The sequence below is a fragment of the Corapipo altera genome, unplaced genomic scaffold (assembly GCF_003945725.1).
Source record: "Corapipo altera isolate COAL_440 unplaced genomic scaffold, ASM394572v1 49, whole genome shotgun sequence".
Taxonomy (NCBI): domain Eukaryota; kingdom Metazoa; phylum Chordata; class Aves; order Passeriformes; family Pipridae; genus Corapipo; species Corapipo altera.
This window is the reverse complement of record NW_020884879.1, coordinates 14,708,577-14,724,253: the sequence shown is the minus strand read 5'-3', so window position 1 is coordinate 14,724,253 and position 15,677 is coordinate 14,708,577. Positions and strand designations below refer to the sequence as shown.

The following is a 15,677-nucleotide window of genomic DNA, read 5'->3' as shown; positions in this document are numbered from 1 at the left end:
ACCAAACAGAAAATCCTCCCAAACAGCACTGTGCTTTCACTGGACTCTTTTGACCTGCCAAACCAGAACGAGGTACTGTTCTGACAAAGAATTGAACAGAAATGGCCCTAAAGATGGAAATTAGGTGTAAATTATTAATATTAGAAGTTTGACCAAAATTGTCGATTGTTTGGGCAGCCTCGTCTAGCTGTTTATGGAAGGACATGTCTCACTTTCCAAGTTTTTATTCTCTGGAAAATACTTAAACACAGCTTTGATGTGGTGTTAAATCGTTGAGCTAGGATAAGACACTGAGACAGTTGTTTGTAGTTTTGTAGAAACTCTGTTTCTGTTGTTTTTTAAAACATGCTAGTTAGCAAAGCAAAAGTTGGGGCTCCGAGTTTTGAGATACAGAAACAAATTGCATGTCACTAGTAAGCAATTCAAATTAGGTAAATACATGCATCCATCTATACGTATCCTGAAGTGTCACCTTAAAGTTGTAACTCTTCTTTTTTTCCACTCCTAGAAAGCAGAATGGATGACAACTACTTGTAACCATGCACTTTATGCAATATGTGATGTATTCACACAGTATTTAGAAGTACTTAGTGATGTTCTTTTGGATGATATATTTGCACAGCTGTACTGGTGTGTGCAGCAAGGTAGGACTGTACCAGATTATGTTTAAAACAATGTTAACATTTTACTGTGTTGAATGTGAATAAACAAATACACTGTTTGTCTTTTACAGACAATGAACAACTGGCACGATCTGGTACAAACTGTTTGGAGAATGTTGTCATCCTCAATGGTGAAAAGTTTACCCTAGAAATCTGGGATAAAACTTGCACTTGCATGCTGGATATTTTCAAAACTACAATCCCTCACGCGTAAGACAACTGCTAATATTTATATTTTCTAAAATAGTTCAACTAAATTACTTACCAATTTCAAACTCTCAGATGTCTCATAGATGGGGTGAACAGAAAGCTGTTATGTGTGGACTAAAGAGAAACAGACTTTCTTGGAACATAATGATAAGTTAGGTACTAGGTATACTTTTGTATTATAAATGATAAACTGTTAAAACCTAAAATACTATATAGGAGATAAGTGGAAAAACCAATGACCCTCAAAATGTAACTTGAATCAATTTGACGATGTTGGATTTTTTGGAGAAGTACTGTCTGATTTTTTTTGTTATTTTCTTTTTTGTAATAGAATAATGCTATTGATAGGCAGACTTTGCTGTTTGTAATTACACGTGAAGCTTTTTCCACTGTGGGGATGCAGGGGTGACAAACAGAAGATTTTTGGGTGAGGAGGAAGGGGGAGCTGTTTAAGGATTTTCTTCACTCAAGAGACCTTCTGCACCTGGAAGGTTTAAGTCTAGGAGAAGTAGCGTGGGAACTGTAACATTCTGTCTTTCCCTCAGGCTGTTCTTGCTGAAACAGACAAATTTTTTATGAAGGAAGATACCTGCAGGCTGTGTAAAACTTCAAAGCTTCCTTTCCCACAGACTTGGGGGAAGGGAGATAAGAAGAGAAAATAAAAACAGTACAAGAGCAAGCTAGTGGGCATCTGCACGTGCGTCAGGCCTTTGATATGTGAGGCAGGAGACCTGCTCCGTGTGTGTATTTCCCACCAGGCTGTGAATTTTTACAGCTCCTTGTAGCATTTCCGGTTTCCAATTAAAGTTCCCTCAGTGTTTTAGCTAAGGCTTAGTTCTCCAGTTACCCATATGCATATCAAGTCTTACGTCCACAAAATACTAAAATACTTCAAGTCTTACAGATTTAAGTCTCTGTGGTTGATGGTTAACTTTCATCATATGTTTCTGTGAATCCCAATCTTTTTATGAAAATGATCTTGCATAATTAGTAACTGTCTTTCCCTTCATGTTATAACTTGATGTGAAGCTTCTTAAAACAAGGCTTCCCCATTCAGAGGATTATCTTATGCATCAGAGGGCAGAATAACAAAAAACCATGTCCAGCATTATGCCAAAGTTGAAGGGTTTTTTCCCCTGTGCTACAAACACTGAGATGAAACACTGCTTGTTTTCATATCTGATGTTATTATTTGTCCTGTGTCTGTCAGCTAGTTCATGGCATTTGCTTCTGGGGCCTAGTTCAGGTTTGAAGAAAACAGAAGCAAAAGGAGCCTTAATTTTAGAGTTGTCTATCAGATAGCATTCAAAGAGAGCTTCATTAACGGAAAAAATCCAAAACAGATTCATTCATTAACAGATAAAATCTGTCACTACCTCACCTACTTTTTTTATGTGAGTAGGTATGAATTAATTCCATCCAAAAATAATACTGAAATAAAGCTGAAACACTCGGGAACTAGCAAGATATTTTTTCTGCATTTTGGTAACTGCCAGAGATAAAATTTGAAACCAAATCTCTGGATGTGAAAGTCCAGTTGAATTAGCTCTAAATTACTGTGTCCCATACTTGAAAAGATTTTGAAGTAAATAGTCACTAGCAGAATATTTGCTTTGGTTTCATCACACAATCAAAACTTATTTTTCTGGCTGTTCTTATAGTTGAATATTAGAAACCTTTCTGCAGCAGCATTTTGGATATCTTAATATTTAGACACATTCAAAATACTCTTGTTGCCTTTAGGTATATCTGATTTGAAATATGTGCATTATTCCCTTTGATTATGGCTCTTCTGCTTTTCAAATAGGTTATTTTTCCTGGGAGAATATCTGACTCCTTCCATAGATTTCCAGTCTTCTCATCTCCTTTTTTCATCTTTCTGTGCCTTCTTTTGAGAACTTCATTATATTATTCCTTCTTTAATTTCTTGGAGGTTCCCTGCTTTTGCAGGGTAAAGTAAATCTTACTTATATTTTATATGAGAGTAATCCCTTGAGCATATGTAATTCATCTCCTTTTCCGTGGTGAAAGTACACCAGCAATTGTTGGATGACAAAAAACTACTTAAAAGTGTCTTTTCACTTTGACCATATTTAATTAAAGCCAAACAATATGCAGGTACTTGTAATTTTAATGGAAACTTTGTACTCATCTTTTTTTCCTTCTCTTTCTGAGTCCTAGGAGGATACTTCTTTTTTTTCCCCTCTCTTTTTATGGGATCTAGTTCTTTTTCTGATTCCTGGTTTGGCTGAAATCCCATATTTGTATTTCTTAGTCCCTCTATTAGCCTTATTTTTGCAACAAAGCTTTTCCTTTTATTTTTACAACAGAGCTTTTCCTGCCCTCCCAGCCTTAATTTTTTTATTACTTTTTTTTTGACAGTGCAGTTTTAATACCCAGCTTTTTGTGAACACTACCTCAGTACTTAGAGAAGAAGGCAAATGATGCTTTTACCTTTGTTTACCCATATGCAGAAGTAACACAATAGTTAATGTTGAATTGAAGAGGACAAGTCTCACAGTGGTACATATGAAAACTTTCTGGGCAAGTGCTTTAATTGCTAATTGTCTTGAAATAGTCAGATGCTACGAATCTCTGGAGTGTAAAGTATCTTCTGGCAGAGATTCTTATTACTGTAATCAGATAGGGTAACATATGTTCTTTATTAGCATTCATATAAAACATCTCCCAAGTATTGTGTAACTAACTTATTCAATTTAAGAGCTGCAGCACTGGCTGTGGGAGTTCTTAGTTGCAGTATCAGTATCAGCCTCTGCTGCTTCTTGGCAAGTTACTTTCTTGCAAAGAGAGATGAACATATTATTTCCTTGTTTTGAAAATGTGGTACTGGAATATTTACTCAGCTACCAATTCCAGCAAGGATCACTCAGTAGAAAACCACAAGCTGTACTGCTCCCAAGCTTCTACAGAATCATTGAGATGTTGATAGCTGAAGGTACTAATACAGAGTGACACAGAATGGCTAAAGTTGGAAGGGGCTCTAGAGGTTGTCTGATCCAATCCCTGTGCTGAGGCATGGCCACCCAGAGCAGTTTTCCTGGGATCGTATTCTGGCTTTTGGATATCTCCAAGAAGTGAAGCCCCACAGCTGTTTTTGGCAACCTGTGCCAGTGCTTGGTCACAGTCAGAGTGAAAAAGTGTTCCCTGATGTTCATATGGAACCTTCTGTGTTTCAGTTTGTACCATTACCTCTGGTCTTGGCACTGCAAATCACTGGAAAAAGCCTGGCTCTGTCCTCTTTGCTCTGCCCTTTCAGATATTTATATATGTTGATGAGATACCCCAAGCTTTCTCTTCACCAGCCTGGACAGTCCCAGCTCTCTCAGCCTTTCCTTATAGGAGGCATGCTCCAGTCCCTTCACCACCTTTGTGGCCTTTTTCTGGACCCTCCCCAGTAGGTCCATGTCTCTTATACTGGGAGCCCAGGACTGGACACAGTGCTGAGCAGAGGGGCAGGATCCCCTCCCTCTCCTCATGTAGCCCAGGATACCATTTTCTTTCTTTGCAGCAAGGGCACACTGCTGACTCATGTCCAAGCTGATGTCTGCCGGGATCCCCAGGGCTTTCTCTGTTAAGCTACTTTCCAGTTGGGCAGCTCCCAGCATGTCCTGGAGCATGGGCTTGTTCCTCCCCAAATGAAGAACTTTACACTTCACCCCTGTTGAACTGCACAAGGTTCCCATCAGCCCGTTTCTTCAGCCTGTTCAGATCCGTCTGGATGCATCATGACCTGGTATATCAGCCACTCCTCCTACTTTTGTTTCTTCAGCAAACTTGCTGAAAGTCTGCTCTGCCCCATCACCCAGATCATTCATTAAGATGTTGAATGGAACTGGACCCGGTTTTGCTCCCTGGGATGTACCACTGGACTCCAACTAGATTTTATGCCCCTTCTCATCATCCTCTTAGCTTCTAGGCTGTTCAGCCAGTTTTTGATCCACCTCACTGTTTGCTCATCCAACCCATAGTTTGTTAGCTTATTTTAATAGTTTATTTTATTTTTCTTTTTGTTTAAGTTCTGTTTCTAAATTTTGTTGATGAAAATTTTCTGAAGCTTCATGAAAGCAAGTCTTGGCTTGCCATCCTGAGACAGCCATCCTGAATGCCCTCTTGTCCTCAAGAAATTCAAGAGTTAGAATTGATTCCTTGCACAAATTATGATGGTCTGGCCTCTACTGGCTCATAACGGCTCATTATTCCAAGACCTCAGTTTGTGTCCTTGTAGCTTTCATGAATCAGTTCAGTTCTCTGTTCTACTTTATTTGTTGTCTCATTACATGCCTCAAGATTTTATATTTCCTTATCTCCAGTTTGTCTTTCTAGTTATCTGATCTTTAGTTGTCTGGAGATCAGTGATACATTAATTTAGGAACCTTAACACAGTGAGAAAAGGCTCTTCTTTAGGATGTGCAGATGCAAATGTCCATCATGCGTTGCCTCACACAGACTGAAACTAAATAGTTTGAGATCTTAATGATGACAAATAACTTTAATTTTACTTTGTAGTGATAGATTTGAAGAAAAAGAGATAATGGGACCACTTAAGTAGTTTAATCCAGTTTCCCTTGATTCTTGGCAAGCACAGACAGCCTCAATAAGTTACAATCAATGTAGGCATTTTTTAGTGCTTAAGGTGAAGATTTTCAAGACAGACACGTCTATAGGAAATCAGCAGAGAATGATCAGTATTGTCAGTGACTTGATAGGATGTAGCAGCAATGAATCCTAAGTGAAAATGGAAACACAGTGCTGGAACATACCCCACACAGAGGATGCAAAACATTTCCAGATATTCATGCAGATTTGTTTTGGGGTAGATTAATTCCTTATTCTAGGTAAAGCTTAAGGCAGTGTGGGAGAACAGAGCCCACTAATGGGACTAGAACAGTCCCTTAAACCAAATCCAGTATTTCTGAAAAAAATTACTTCACCTCTGCATAATCCAGTTGTCTGTCCAAAGCAGCTGGCAGAAACATTGAAGTTCAAAAACCACAATACTTATATTTTTCAATTTGTGTGAAAGAAAAATGTATGTACTTAGAACTGAAATTAGTTTATTAATTTATGGAAGTATCTATATCATACTCTTTTAATGTTTAGCTTCCATTAATTAAATTAATAGAAACAAATCCCCACCATGTTGAAGTGGACTTTTTAGAGTGTTGGTTCTGATTTGTATTTCAAAATTAGTAAATTTGGTATTGATTTTATGTTTTAAAGGCTGCTGACTTGGCGACCTGTTGCAGGGGAGTTTGGCTCTGGCTCTCCCTCTGATGCAAAAGAAAAACTGGTAAGCTGCTGAAATAAATATTTTAAGATTGCAAGAGCTGGGTATTGTTGTGTTGTGATGAAGAATAAGTTCAAAATATACATTTTTCAATTATGATTTACTTGAAAACTTTTTTTCCGGCTAGAGTTCTATTTAGTGCTTTAAAATAACAAGGAATTAATTGATAAAGAAGTACATATTTGTTTGCAGTAGACATAGCTTCCAGAAGTTGCCTTAGGTAGTTACTTGTGTTTGTTTTAGGTCATGTTCTGTGTCTCATAGTTTCTCTAATACTGTATTTAGGCTTCGAGTTGTTTCCTGTTTTGGGTCATGTTTTTTCTTTCATTTTGATACATTGGCAAGATGAGAAAACAGTAAAGGGGGATAGAATGACAGATTGACTTTTTTTTTTTTCCTTCAGATTTTCTCTGGTAATAAGAACTTAAACGTCAGTGTTTAAAATAGAAAATCTATATAACCATGAGATTGCTTAGCACTGATTGAATAAACTGAGGTATAATTTGGATTTACCTACAGGTTGACAGCCCTGTAGCTACTTTACTACTGATGAGAATTAGTTTGTCTTTTGAAATTCCCACAAGATTGCTGCATAAAGTTCTTCATAGATTAATGAAGCATTTGATAACAGTTGTTCAAGGATAATGGTCCCAAATGAGCTCTACCAAGAAAGACCGACTCCCTCCATTTGTCTTTATGGAGTGTTACCATAATTTAATTCAAACGGAGTGTAAATGTTTGTGATGGCCAGTTCTCATTGTATAGGTATTGTACATTCGTGCTATATTATGTATGACTCATTTATAATGGTTTGATGTGTAAAATGTTTGATCTAAACATTGGCTACATTTTTGATCCATTTATGTCAATGATTGCATGCATATATGGCAGATATATTAAATGTCTTAGTCTTGAGTAAATTGAAGGATCTTTTCTCTTTGAAATAGTTTTAACATAAATGTTTTCAGAAATTTTTTTCATCTTCAATGTAAAAACACATTGCAACTTCAAAATTAACAGCTTATAAAATAAATAGTATTAAAGGAGAAATACTTTGGATCTTTTTGGTAGGATTTTTTGTAGGCTTTAGATAATTTCATCTCACTTTTCTTTAGGTAGTTCAAATATGATGGAGTGTTTTGCTATCTATAGACATGATACTTATTAAAATATAAATTTATACTTAGTAGTGATGAAATCCTTGGTTTATACTGGTATGAGAAGTCTACATTCTTTATAGGAACTATATGTGTAGATTTAAGTCTTGCTAACAGCACAATCAAGGGCATTAATGTGTTGTCTTCAGTGGCACTTATGGAACAAGTGCCGATAGAAATGCTGGGTTATAGAGTGGGACATTATTTTTTATATATCTGTATCACAGTTGGAAGGGACCAACAATGATCGTCAAGTCCAACTCCTGGCCCTGCACAGGACCATCCCAAGAGTCATACCACCTGCCTGAGAGTATCATCTAAATGCTTCTTGAACTCTGTCAGGCTTGGTGCTGTGACCACTCCACTGGGGAGCCTGTTCCAGTGCCCAACCACCCTCTGGGTGAACAACCTTTTTTTAATATTCAACCTGAGCATCCTCTGACACAACATCACGCCATTCCCTTGAGTCCTGTCACTGGTCACCATATGTCTGTGTATAGATATGTGCTTTGCAGTTAATGATAGCATATTTTGTTAATAATTACATTTCCCTCTTTCAGTTAATGCTTTCTGAAATTAAAACAATAGGTATTAATTTTAATACTTTACGTTCAACTTGTCAAGAAGGAAGATATTTATTAAAAAATAAAACAAAACTTCAACAATTTCTCTTCTAAAGTCATTGAGTTCTAGTTCACAAGGTAACACAGTAACAGGGAGAATTAGAACACGTTGCAGAAGTCTGCTGACGCAGCTCTCTGGCAAAAGAATTTTAAATTAGAGTATTTTTGTGATACAAATATATTCTCCTCCATCATTTCACTGCAGTAAATTCCTGTATCATCCACAGACATGTTAGGAGCTTATGGTTCAGAACACTCAAGGGAGTAAAGGCAAGTAAAGATGAGAGTCTCATGATACTTCATATTGCTTGTACTTCTCATTTAAGAGCTGTGCGTTCACATTTTCACCAGTTATAAAGGAAAACAGTTTCTCACAGAAGGTCTTGAGGGGTTTTTTCACTGTAGAACAGGGTCGAGCCTGCACAGTGGATGTTTTAGGTGAGACACAGTGTGCGCAGAACTGAACCCACCCTTTAATCCCAAGGTTCATCTGCCAGGACCGAGAGAGCTTGGATGGTGGCAGCAAGGTCCTCAGGACGTAGGTTTAATTAGAGTGACCTTCTCTTAGATGGATGGCCTTACAGGGCTAAGCGAGCTCCATCTGCCTGGGTTTGGAAATTACAATTGTCCTTCTCCTAGGATGATTGCCAGAAGGCTAGTGAGCCCATCCTGCCCATGGACACATTATATCTGACCCTTCGGTTTTGACCTGTCTGTCATGGGAGACCCTGCTGACGGCATGTACCATCACCAGGATAGCTCGCAACCTCATAGGGGCAACCTTGCAGCAAACCTCGTACACTTCACCTGGTAAAAGCCAAACTGTTGGCTGACACACTAAATGGTTGAATGGAATGCAAAATCCTATCTGCAAAATACATTAACTTTTCTGTGTAATTAAATTTTTGTTTCTTGTTAAATTTTCAAATCTTTCTTATTAGGTCGTCTTTTTCACACGTCTTTCATGAATGATAATATCAAATAAGACTAAAGTGAACGAAAGTGCAGTGTTGAAACAGCAAATATCTTAAGCTGTGAAGAGCACAGCACTGTTGACAATTGCTTGCCAAAGTTTTTTGTAAGTTAATTTCTTTTTTTTTTTTTGGCTTTGTTTTCAGGATACAATCTCACAGAAGTCAGTAGATATTCATGATTCCATTCAGCCTAGACCTTCAGATGGACGCCCATATCAACCCAGCACAGGGGCCATAGTAGGTGAAGAAACAAGTAAAACCAGGCCAACACCAAGTGCGTGCTTTGTAGTGACTTGGCATTTTATCTCTTTTAAGGGTAGTATTTACCAGATGTTTGATATCTGTAGAAACATGACAAGAAGAAAATCATTGTTTGCATTTTTGTCATCGTGTAGTGTTTCAGAACTGTGTTGGATTCCTGTGGGTCCACACTTTTGACCTATGTTTTAAAAATCAAGAGTTCAACTGCTAACTTGCAGGCTTTTTACCAAAAGCAAAATATTAAAAATAGTGTTCTCCTTACAATGCTATGTAAATGAGTAATAATTTTTTTTGTCTTAGGACCAAAGATTTTTCAGTGCAAAATGCAACAGAAGCTGTAGTTGAAAATACAGCTGTAGAATGTAGCTGTAAAATCCTGTCTATGATTTGAAGAGAATATATGAAACCCTTAAGATAACTTGTGCAAAGTTATATGTTAGTGCTTAAATACTCGTGACTGTGGTGCTATTAGTACTTCCCACAAGTGCAAGCAAACAATGGTACCAGTACTGTCCTAAGCCTTCTGCCTGTGACAGCCTCAGCTGCAGGTTCTTGCTATTGCACTGATACTGAGATCCAAGTCACTCATTTTGGTGATTTTTAGGTAACATCGAATATTTGTCCAATATATCACAGATGACTTCAGGAAATATGTTTTAAGATGTGCCAGTTGTTAAAATGATCATAAGTTCTGGTTTTAGTGGTTCGAGACTGATGGATTCCAGGTTTGTTTTATGAATATACTCGAAGTCAAACTGTTCTTCAACTTACTCTCAAAATAACTCAAAAAAAGAAAAAAGTATTGCAGTTCCCTAGTTAACAAGTAGTTTTCTTTTTCTTTCCTTTAAAGAATTTCCAGAACAGAAATTATTTGCTGCTCTTTTGATCAAATGTGTTGTACAGCTGGAACTCATTCAGACGATCGACAACATTGTGTTCTTCCCAGCAACTAGCAAAAAAGAGGATGCAGAGAATCTAGCAGCAGCACAAGTAAGCAGAACAGATAAGTTTCTCTCTTTTTAACAGCTTTTCGTCTGGTGGATAAAATTTCATAAATTCTTATAGTGTCTGCTAATTTACAGTTTTTAAATGCACTTGAGATCTTCTACAACTTGCATTAAATTGCTTTCGCTGTGCCAGGGCAGCAGGGTAGGATTGAGTTATCACAAGAGCTTGCTGAACACAGTTATGAATTTTTACTTGAAACCCTTGGGTTTTTTCCTTTTTTTTTTTTTTTTTTTTTAACAGAGAGATGCTGTAGACTTTGATGTCCACGTGGATACACAAGATCAAGGGATGTATCGTTTTCTGACATCACAGCAGCTTTTCAAACTTCTGGATTGTCTGTTGGAATCTCACAGATTTGCTAAAGCATTTAATTCAAACAATGAACAGAGAACTGCTCTCTGGAAAGCAGGTGAGTCAGTCATCTTGGGGAAATACTTAGTGACAGGGTGCTACTGTGCTTTGAAAGTCAAAACTACTTAGAAGCTGAATGTAAAAATTGAGTATCAGACTTTAGCTTTATGACCTTGGGATTCTTAAGGGAAGGAGACCTCATCTGTGCAGGTGCAAATATCTTCTTGGTTTCCTAGAATTTAAGGTTTCACTGAGTTACAGCTGCCAGTGTGAGTGGCATGCTAGGAAGCTGCAGGCACAAACACAGGTTTCACAGCTAATTGGAAGCTTATGTACAAATGGGTGCTAAACACAATTGTGGCGTATATAAATAGGTTCATTTGTAGCAGTGCTCCACTGTACTTAATGTCATAAGAAATTAATTACTCAGGGTCGTTCTTCTAACTGTCTACGTGCAGAAAATGCTTAGAAGTGGGGGACTGTTAGGGAGAATGTCAGTTGAACCAAAAATCTAAATGGATGCTTGGAATTTCTCTAGGTTTCAAAGGCAAATCAAAGCCTAACCTCCTGAAGCAGGAGACGAGCAGCCTGGCCTGTGGGTTGCGCATTCTGTTCCGTATGTACATGGATGAAAGCCGTACCAGTGCGTGGGAGGAAGTCCAGCATAGACTACTAAAGTAAGGTCCATGTAGCTGAACCTGTTGATGTTGTTTCTGATGTTAAAGGAGTTTTTTTATTTAAAAGGGTGCACCTTCTCTGTTTGAGGTAAATTTCCTAGAGCTAATGTGTGCGGTGGTGGTCACAGCTAACACTAAGAGTTTTTATGTGGTGTGGAGGGTGCTGTGCCTCCAGCTACTGATGCTGTCTCTGCTTTTTGTTCTCATTACACGTTTTGCTGGAGAGAACAAAGGGTTTGTCACCTTTTTTTGTATCATGTGGTTAGGTGGGGGCTTGTTACAGCTCCTCTTTAAGAAGGAAGGCAACTGTCACCTAAACGCTGGGATTTTTTCTTTCAGTAACCTCAGGTATTTTAGAGAATTGACACTTCTCATCTGCAGAAATAGACGCTGGGGTTGAGCAGCTTTGTGTTGCACATAGAGAGGCTTTTGGCTTTTTGCTTATTCATTACTTTGAATACTAAGATTCACCTGAATGGTTTTTGTTTACAGAGTTTTTCAAGCAAGTGTTGGAATGAGAGAGGGCTTGAAACTATGACAGTAACACTTAAGGCACAGACTTTAAGGTTCACAGACCAGGAAGCAGAGCTGAAAACTACCTGATTACATCAGCGTGAGATATGTTCTTAAAGTCTGCATAGCATTTGTCATGTGGATTTTAATACCTCTCAGAGAACACTTGATGCACTTCAAAATACATGCACAAACAGCATAATGTTTTATCAGCTTATTTTTTGCTGAAGTACTAGGACTTTGGGTTTAAGTTGAACAAGATCACTGCCTTCTGTAACTAATCAGGCTTAGAGTAGCTTTCATAAAAAAAATGCTGTTCTACACCAGGGTTCTACTGCCATGAGTTACAAAGCCAGAGCTCCTTCTCTGCAGTAGAGCTTTGAATGAAATATGAGTTACTAATTTTTGTTTGTGTTCTCTCTAGTGTCTGCAGTGAGGCTCTGAGTTATTTCCTGACTCTTACATCAGAAAGTCATCGGGAAGCCTGGACTAATCTTTTACTCTTATTTTTGACTAAAGTGCTGAAGATAAGTGATGAAAGGGTAAGTAACTGTTTGGAATGGTGTTTCAGATAACATTTACAGGTAAGAGGTAGTTCTAGGCCAGTTCTTCACACACAGTTATAGAGTTGACTTTAAAAGCTCCTGCTGCTCTGTAGACACTCCTTTGTTGAGGGAATGTACATTCAAACTGCATTTGACAGATACTGACAGTAATAATTCAGTGTGAAGGTGCAGTGAGTGATAAAATAAAACGTGTCTGAGAGAAGTTGAAAGATGCTAGAATCCTTTAGAACTGTGTGTTAAGTTGCTTTTACCCCTCTCCTGCTGAAGAATAGGATTAGTGATTCAAAGAATTAACCTCTGTTTCTGACTTCAGTGCTACATGTACATCACCTTGACCTTCTCCAAAGCAACTCTGCAGTAAATAAATCCATATTTAGGTCTCTCTCTGTTTCTAACAAAACCTGGCTGAAATATTTAAGTGAAAGGGACCAACTACAGTAAAAAACTGGTTATAGAAAAATATTTCCTTTTGGAGAATAAGCATTAATAAGGAGCTGTGTGTAGCTACTGAGGGTCTGTCAGAGTATGTTACAGCTGTCATAGCCTTATTCTAGCATTGCTAACTTCAGTTATAATGATGTTTCTGCTTGTCACATTGTGGGTTTCTCACCGTGATTTGGAGAAGTATTTAAAATTCATATCTTGCAATGTGCCTTCTGAGGTGTATTGATGTATAATAGAGTAATTTCTTCTGCTTGTTTTCTCTGCAGTTCAAAGCCCATGCATCGTTCTACTATCCTCTGTTGTGTGAAATCATGCAGTTTGACCTTATTCCTGAGCTTCGAGCTGTTTTACGGAGGTTTTTCCTGCGGATTGGTGTGGTTTTCCAAATATCCCAACCACCAGAACAAGAGTCTGGAATAAGCAAGCAGTAGCAGATAGTGACACTGTTTAAAAGTTTATATTCCTCAGCTAAATACAAGGACCAGGTAGCTGAGCCATTCTGTCTGGATATCCATAAAAATGATTTCTTTGTATGGCAACATGTATCCAAGGGTTAACGGTACAGATGCTTACAACTGTAATTAAGGCTTGCAACACTCCAGTCCCTTTATTTCCTGACGGATTATCTCTATCGGTTTCTCTTGCCTGGCTCGTGCTGAGCACAAAGCCAGTTTTTAGCACAGTCCCCTTGTCAGCATGGGCTGCAGTATCCTTTACTGTCCTAGACAGCAGTATAGCAACAGATGTTTATGGCGGGTGTGAAAGTAAAATGTACCCAAAGAAACATATATATGTAAAGGTTTGAGCTTCTGCGAGAAGTACAACTCAGGAGAGCTGTATTTTGAAGGATAAAATGTTTATAGTGAAAAGAAAATTGAGATTATTGTTCATGGTAAAAGATATTTAGCAACTATGTCTGATATTCTTATTCTAAGATTTTTGCACACTCAGGCTGTCTGAGACATTGGAAATCATCCTTCTGTGAAAATGTACAGAGATGCAGGTCTGTAATATAAACTCTTTAACACTATACAGTTCTTCCCGAATTGTTTTATTTCTGTAATATTGATTTGCTGAAAGCCCATAACTCTTACTCGTTTACCAAATGCACTAGAAGTTTGGGTTGATTTTTTTTTTTGGGTTGTGAGTTTTCTTCCTTTTTTTTTTTTTTTGTTTTTGTTGTTTTGTTTTGCTTTGTTTCATTGTAGCCCAGAAGTTAGTGTTGCCGACTTTTGTCAAGAACAGCGGTAGAAATATCACGACTGACATAACTACCTGTAATATACTTGTTTTAGGGCTTTTAAATATTAAAACGAGCCATTGAAATGATGATCCTTCAAGGACTGGAACTTGAATCACTGCAAACAAGTCTAGGTTGTGTCTGCTGTCAGATGTTTTTTGTTTGATGTAGATTTCACTCTTATGTACAGAATTTAATGTTGAATATATTCAAGTAACAAATCTGGCATGGTTTGGGGATGGTTAAATTTATTGGAAATGTATTCATACTGTGAATTGTGCTCTGATGGTTAACAGATGAGATTGTCAAGCATTCTGTATTACAATGGATGTAGAAATTTTTTTCAGATGGACAAAATGTATATGGTACAGATATGTAAAGTTTTCTATGTAAAAAAAAAATTCTGTACAACTTTCTGTACAATATTTGGTTCTCATCTGGCATATTCTAATCAGGTTATAGGTCAATAAAGTTTTTGAACTCTTTCATCAGTGCAATCAAAACCGGTCTAATCCACAGCTACTTGTTTTAGTTTGCTTTGCCTCTCATGCTTCTGTTTCAAAAGGGCAAACCCCAGCCTCCTGGGGGCAGAAAGGTGGGTGACCTTTGGTTGACTGTGATCTCACTTTTAGAGACAAATACAGTGGGAAAAAGAACGGTAAATTAAAAACAAAGGGCAGGGAGGAGGAGAATAAAAATGTTTGTGCATGAACTGGTCAGCTGAACCCTCTAGTGCTGCACAGATAGAAACTCAAATACTGGGCATTGCTTTCTGGGGATTAAAATATAAACACCAAACTGACAAGGGAGAAAGAGTGGTTGGGAGGCAAAGGCTGGGAGTTCTGCTGACTTGGAACAGATCAGCCAGCTCAGCTTTGTCAGCATCTGTGATTTGATGAGTAAAAGTGGAATTGTTCTCCAGTGTGTTCCCGCAGAACTCCTGAATAGCACAGGAGAGCAGTCTGAAGACTGAGGTGTGTGAGGGAGCCTCCCCTCTCTTCCAGAGGAATGAATCTCCAGTTGCCCTTCACTGCAGGTTCCAAAAACATAAGCAGTTTGATGAATAAGCTCTGGAAAAGTCAGAGACGGGAATTAACTGCCATGACCTGTGATTCACCAAATTGCATTTACCAATGTCAGAAGGGGGAGATTTGAGGTTATTTTAATTAATTGTAATTGTACACTTTTTCTTGGGCTATATTTTACTTTTGCAGTTTGTTGTGCATTGTTTAAATGTTAAACCACTGTGCAGGTCCATTTATTTTGCAGGTAAGGCTGTCATGATAAAAAGTTTAAAAAATTTAGGAAGGCAGAAGGGCCTTTAACAGCTGAGCTTTGGAGATGCAGAGAAAGCTGAAGGACCCACAGTATCCTGAGTAGCAGCCTGGGTGCCCAAGGGAGGGATAGACGTGAGAAAAAGTGTAATTCATGGTGCTGAAGGCTGTTGAGCAGTAAGGTTAAAGTTCACTGGTTTCAGGCCACAGCAGCAGTGAAGGAAACAACTTCAGGAGGGGATGGGCTGTGTCTTGGCTTGAACTGGAGGCAAGGAATGCTGGCCTGTGGTAGTCTGGCATTTAAAAAACTTCCTGCAGTGACATGAGGGTGGTTTCATCGGGTAACATTGACTTTATGCTTCTGTTGAGGATAAAACTTCAATTAAAGCTAAGGGAATAAGGAATAATT

General features: G+C 38.1%; 1 protein-coding gene across 3 annotated transcripts in view; it reads left to right on the top strand.

Annotated features, from left to right (window-relative positions):
- The window catches only part of ARFGEF1 (ADP ribosylation factor guanine nucleotide exchange factor 1), an 89,844-nt gene extending 75,347 nt beyond the window's left edge, over nt 1-14,497 (top strand). For 2 of the 3 annotated variants that reach the window (XM_027638787.1, XM_027638786.1), the window contains 9 exons: nt 509-644; nt 734-872; nt 6,114-6,183; nt 9,079-9,208; nt 10,046-10,185; nt 10,444-10,612; nt 11,093-11,231; nt 12,169-12,286; nt 13,021-14,482. In XM_027638787.1, the coding sequence (XP_027494588.1) occupies nt 509-644; nt 734-872; nt 6,114-6,183; nt 9,079-9,208; nt 10,046-10,185; nt 10,444-10,612; nt 11,093-11,231; nt 12,169-12,286; nt 13,021-13,185 (1,206 nt within the window). In that variant the 3' untranslated portion in view covers nt 13,186-14,482. Of the gene's footprint in view, nt 1-508; nt 645-733; nt 873-6,113; nt 6,184-9,078; nt 9,209-10,045; nt 10,186-10,443; nt 10,613-11,092; nt 11,232-12,168; nt 12,287-13,020 lie in introns of all 3 variants that reach the window. The other variant, XM_027638788.1, reaches the window with a different exon arrangement.
- Nucleotides 14,498-15,677: the final 1,180 nt, after the last annotated feature.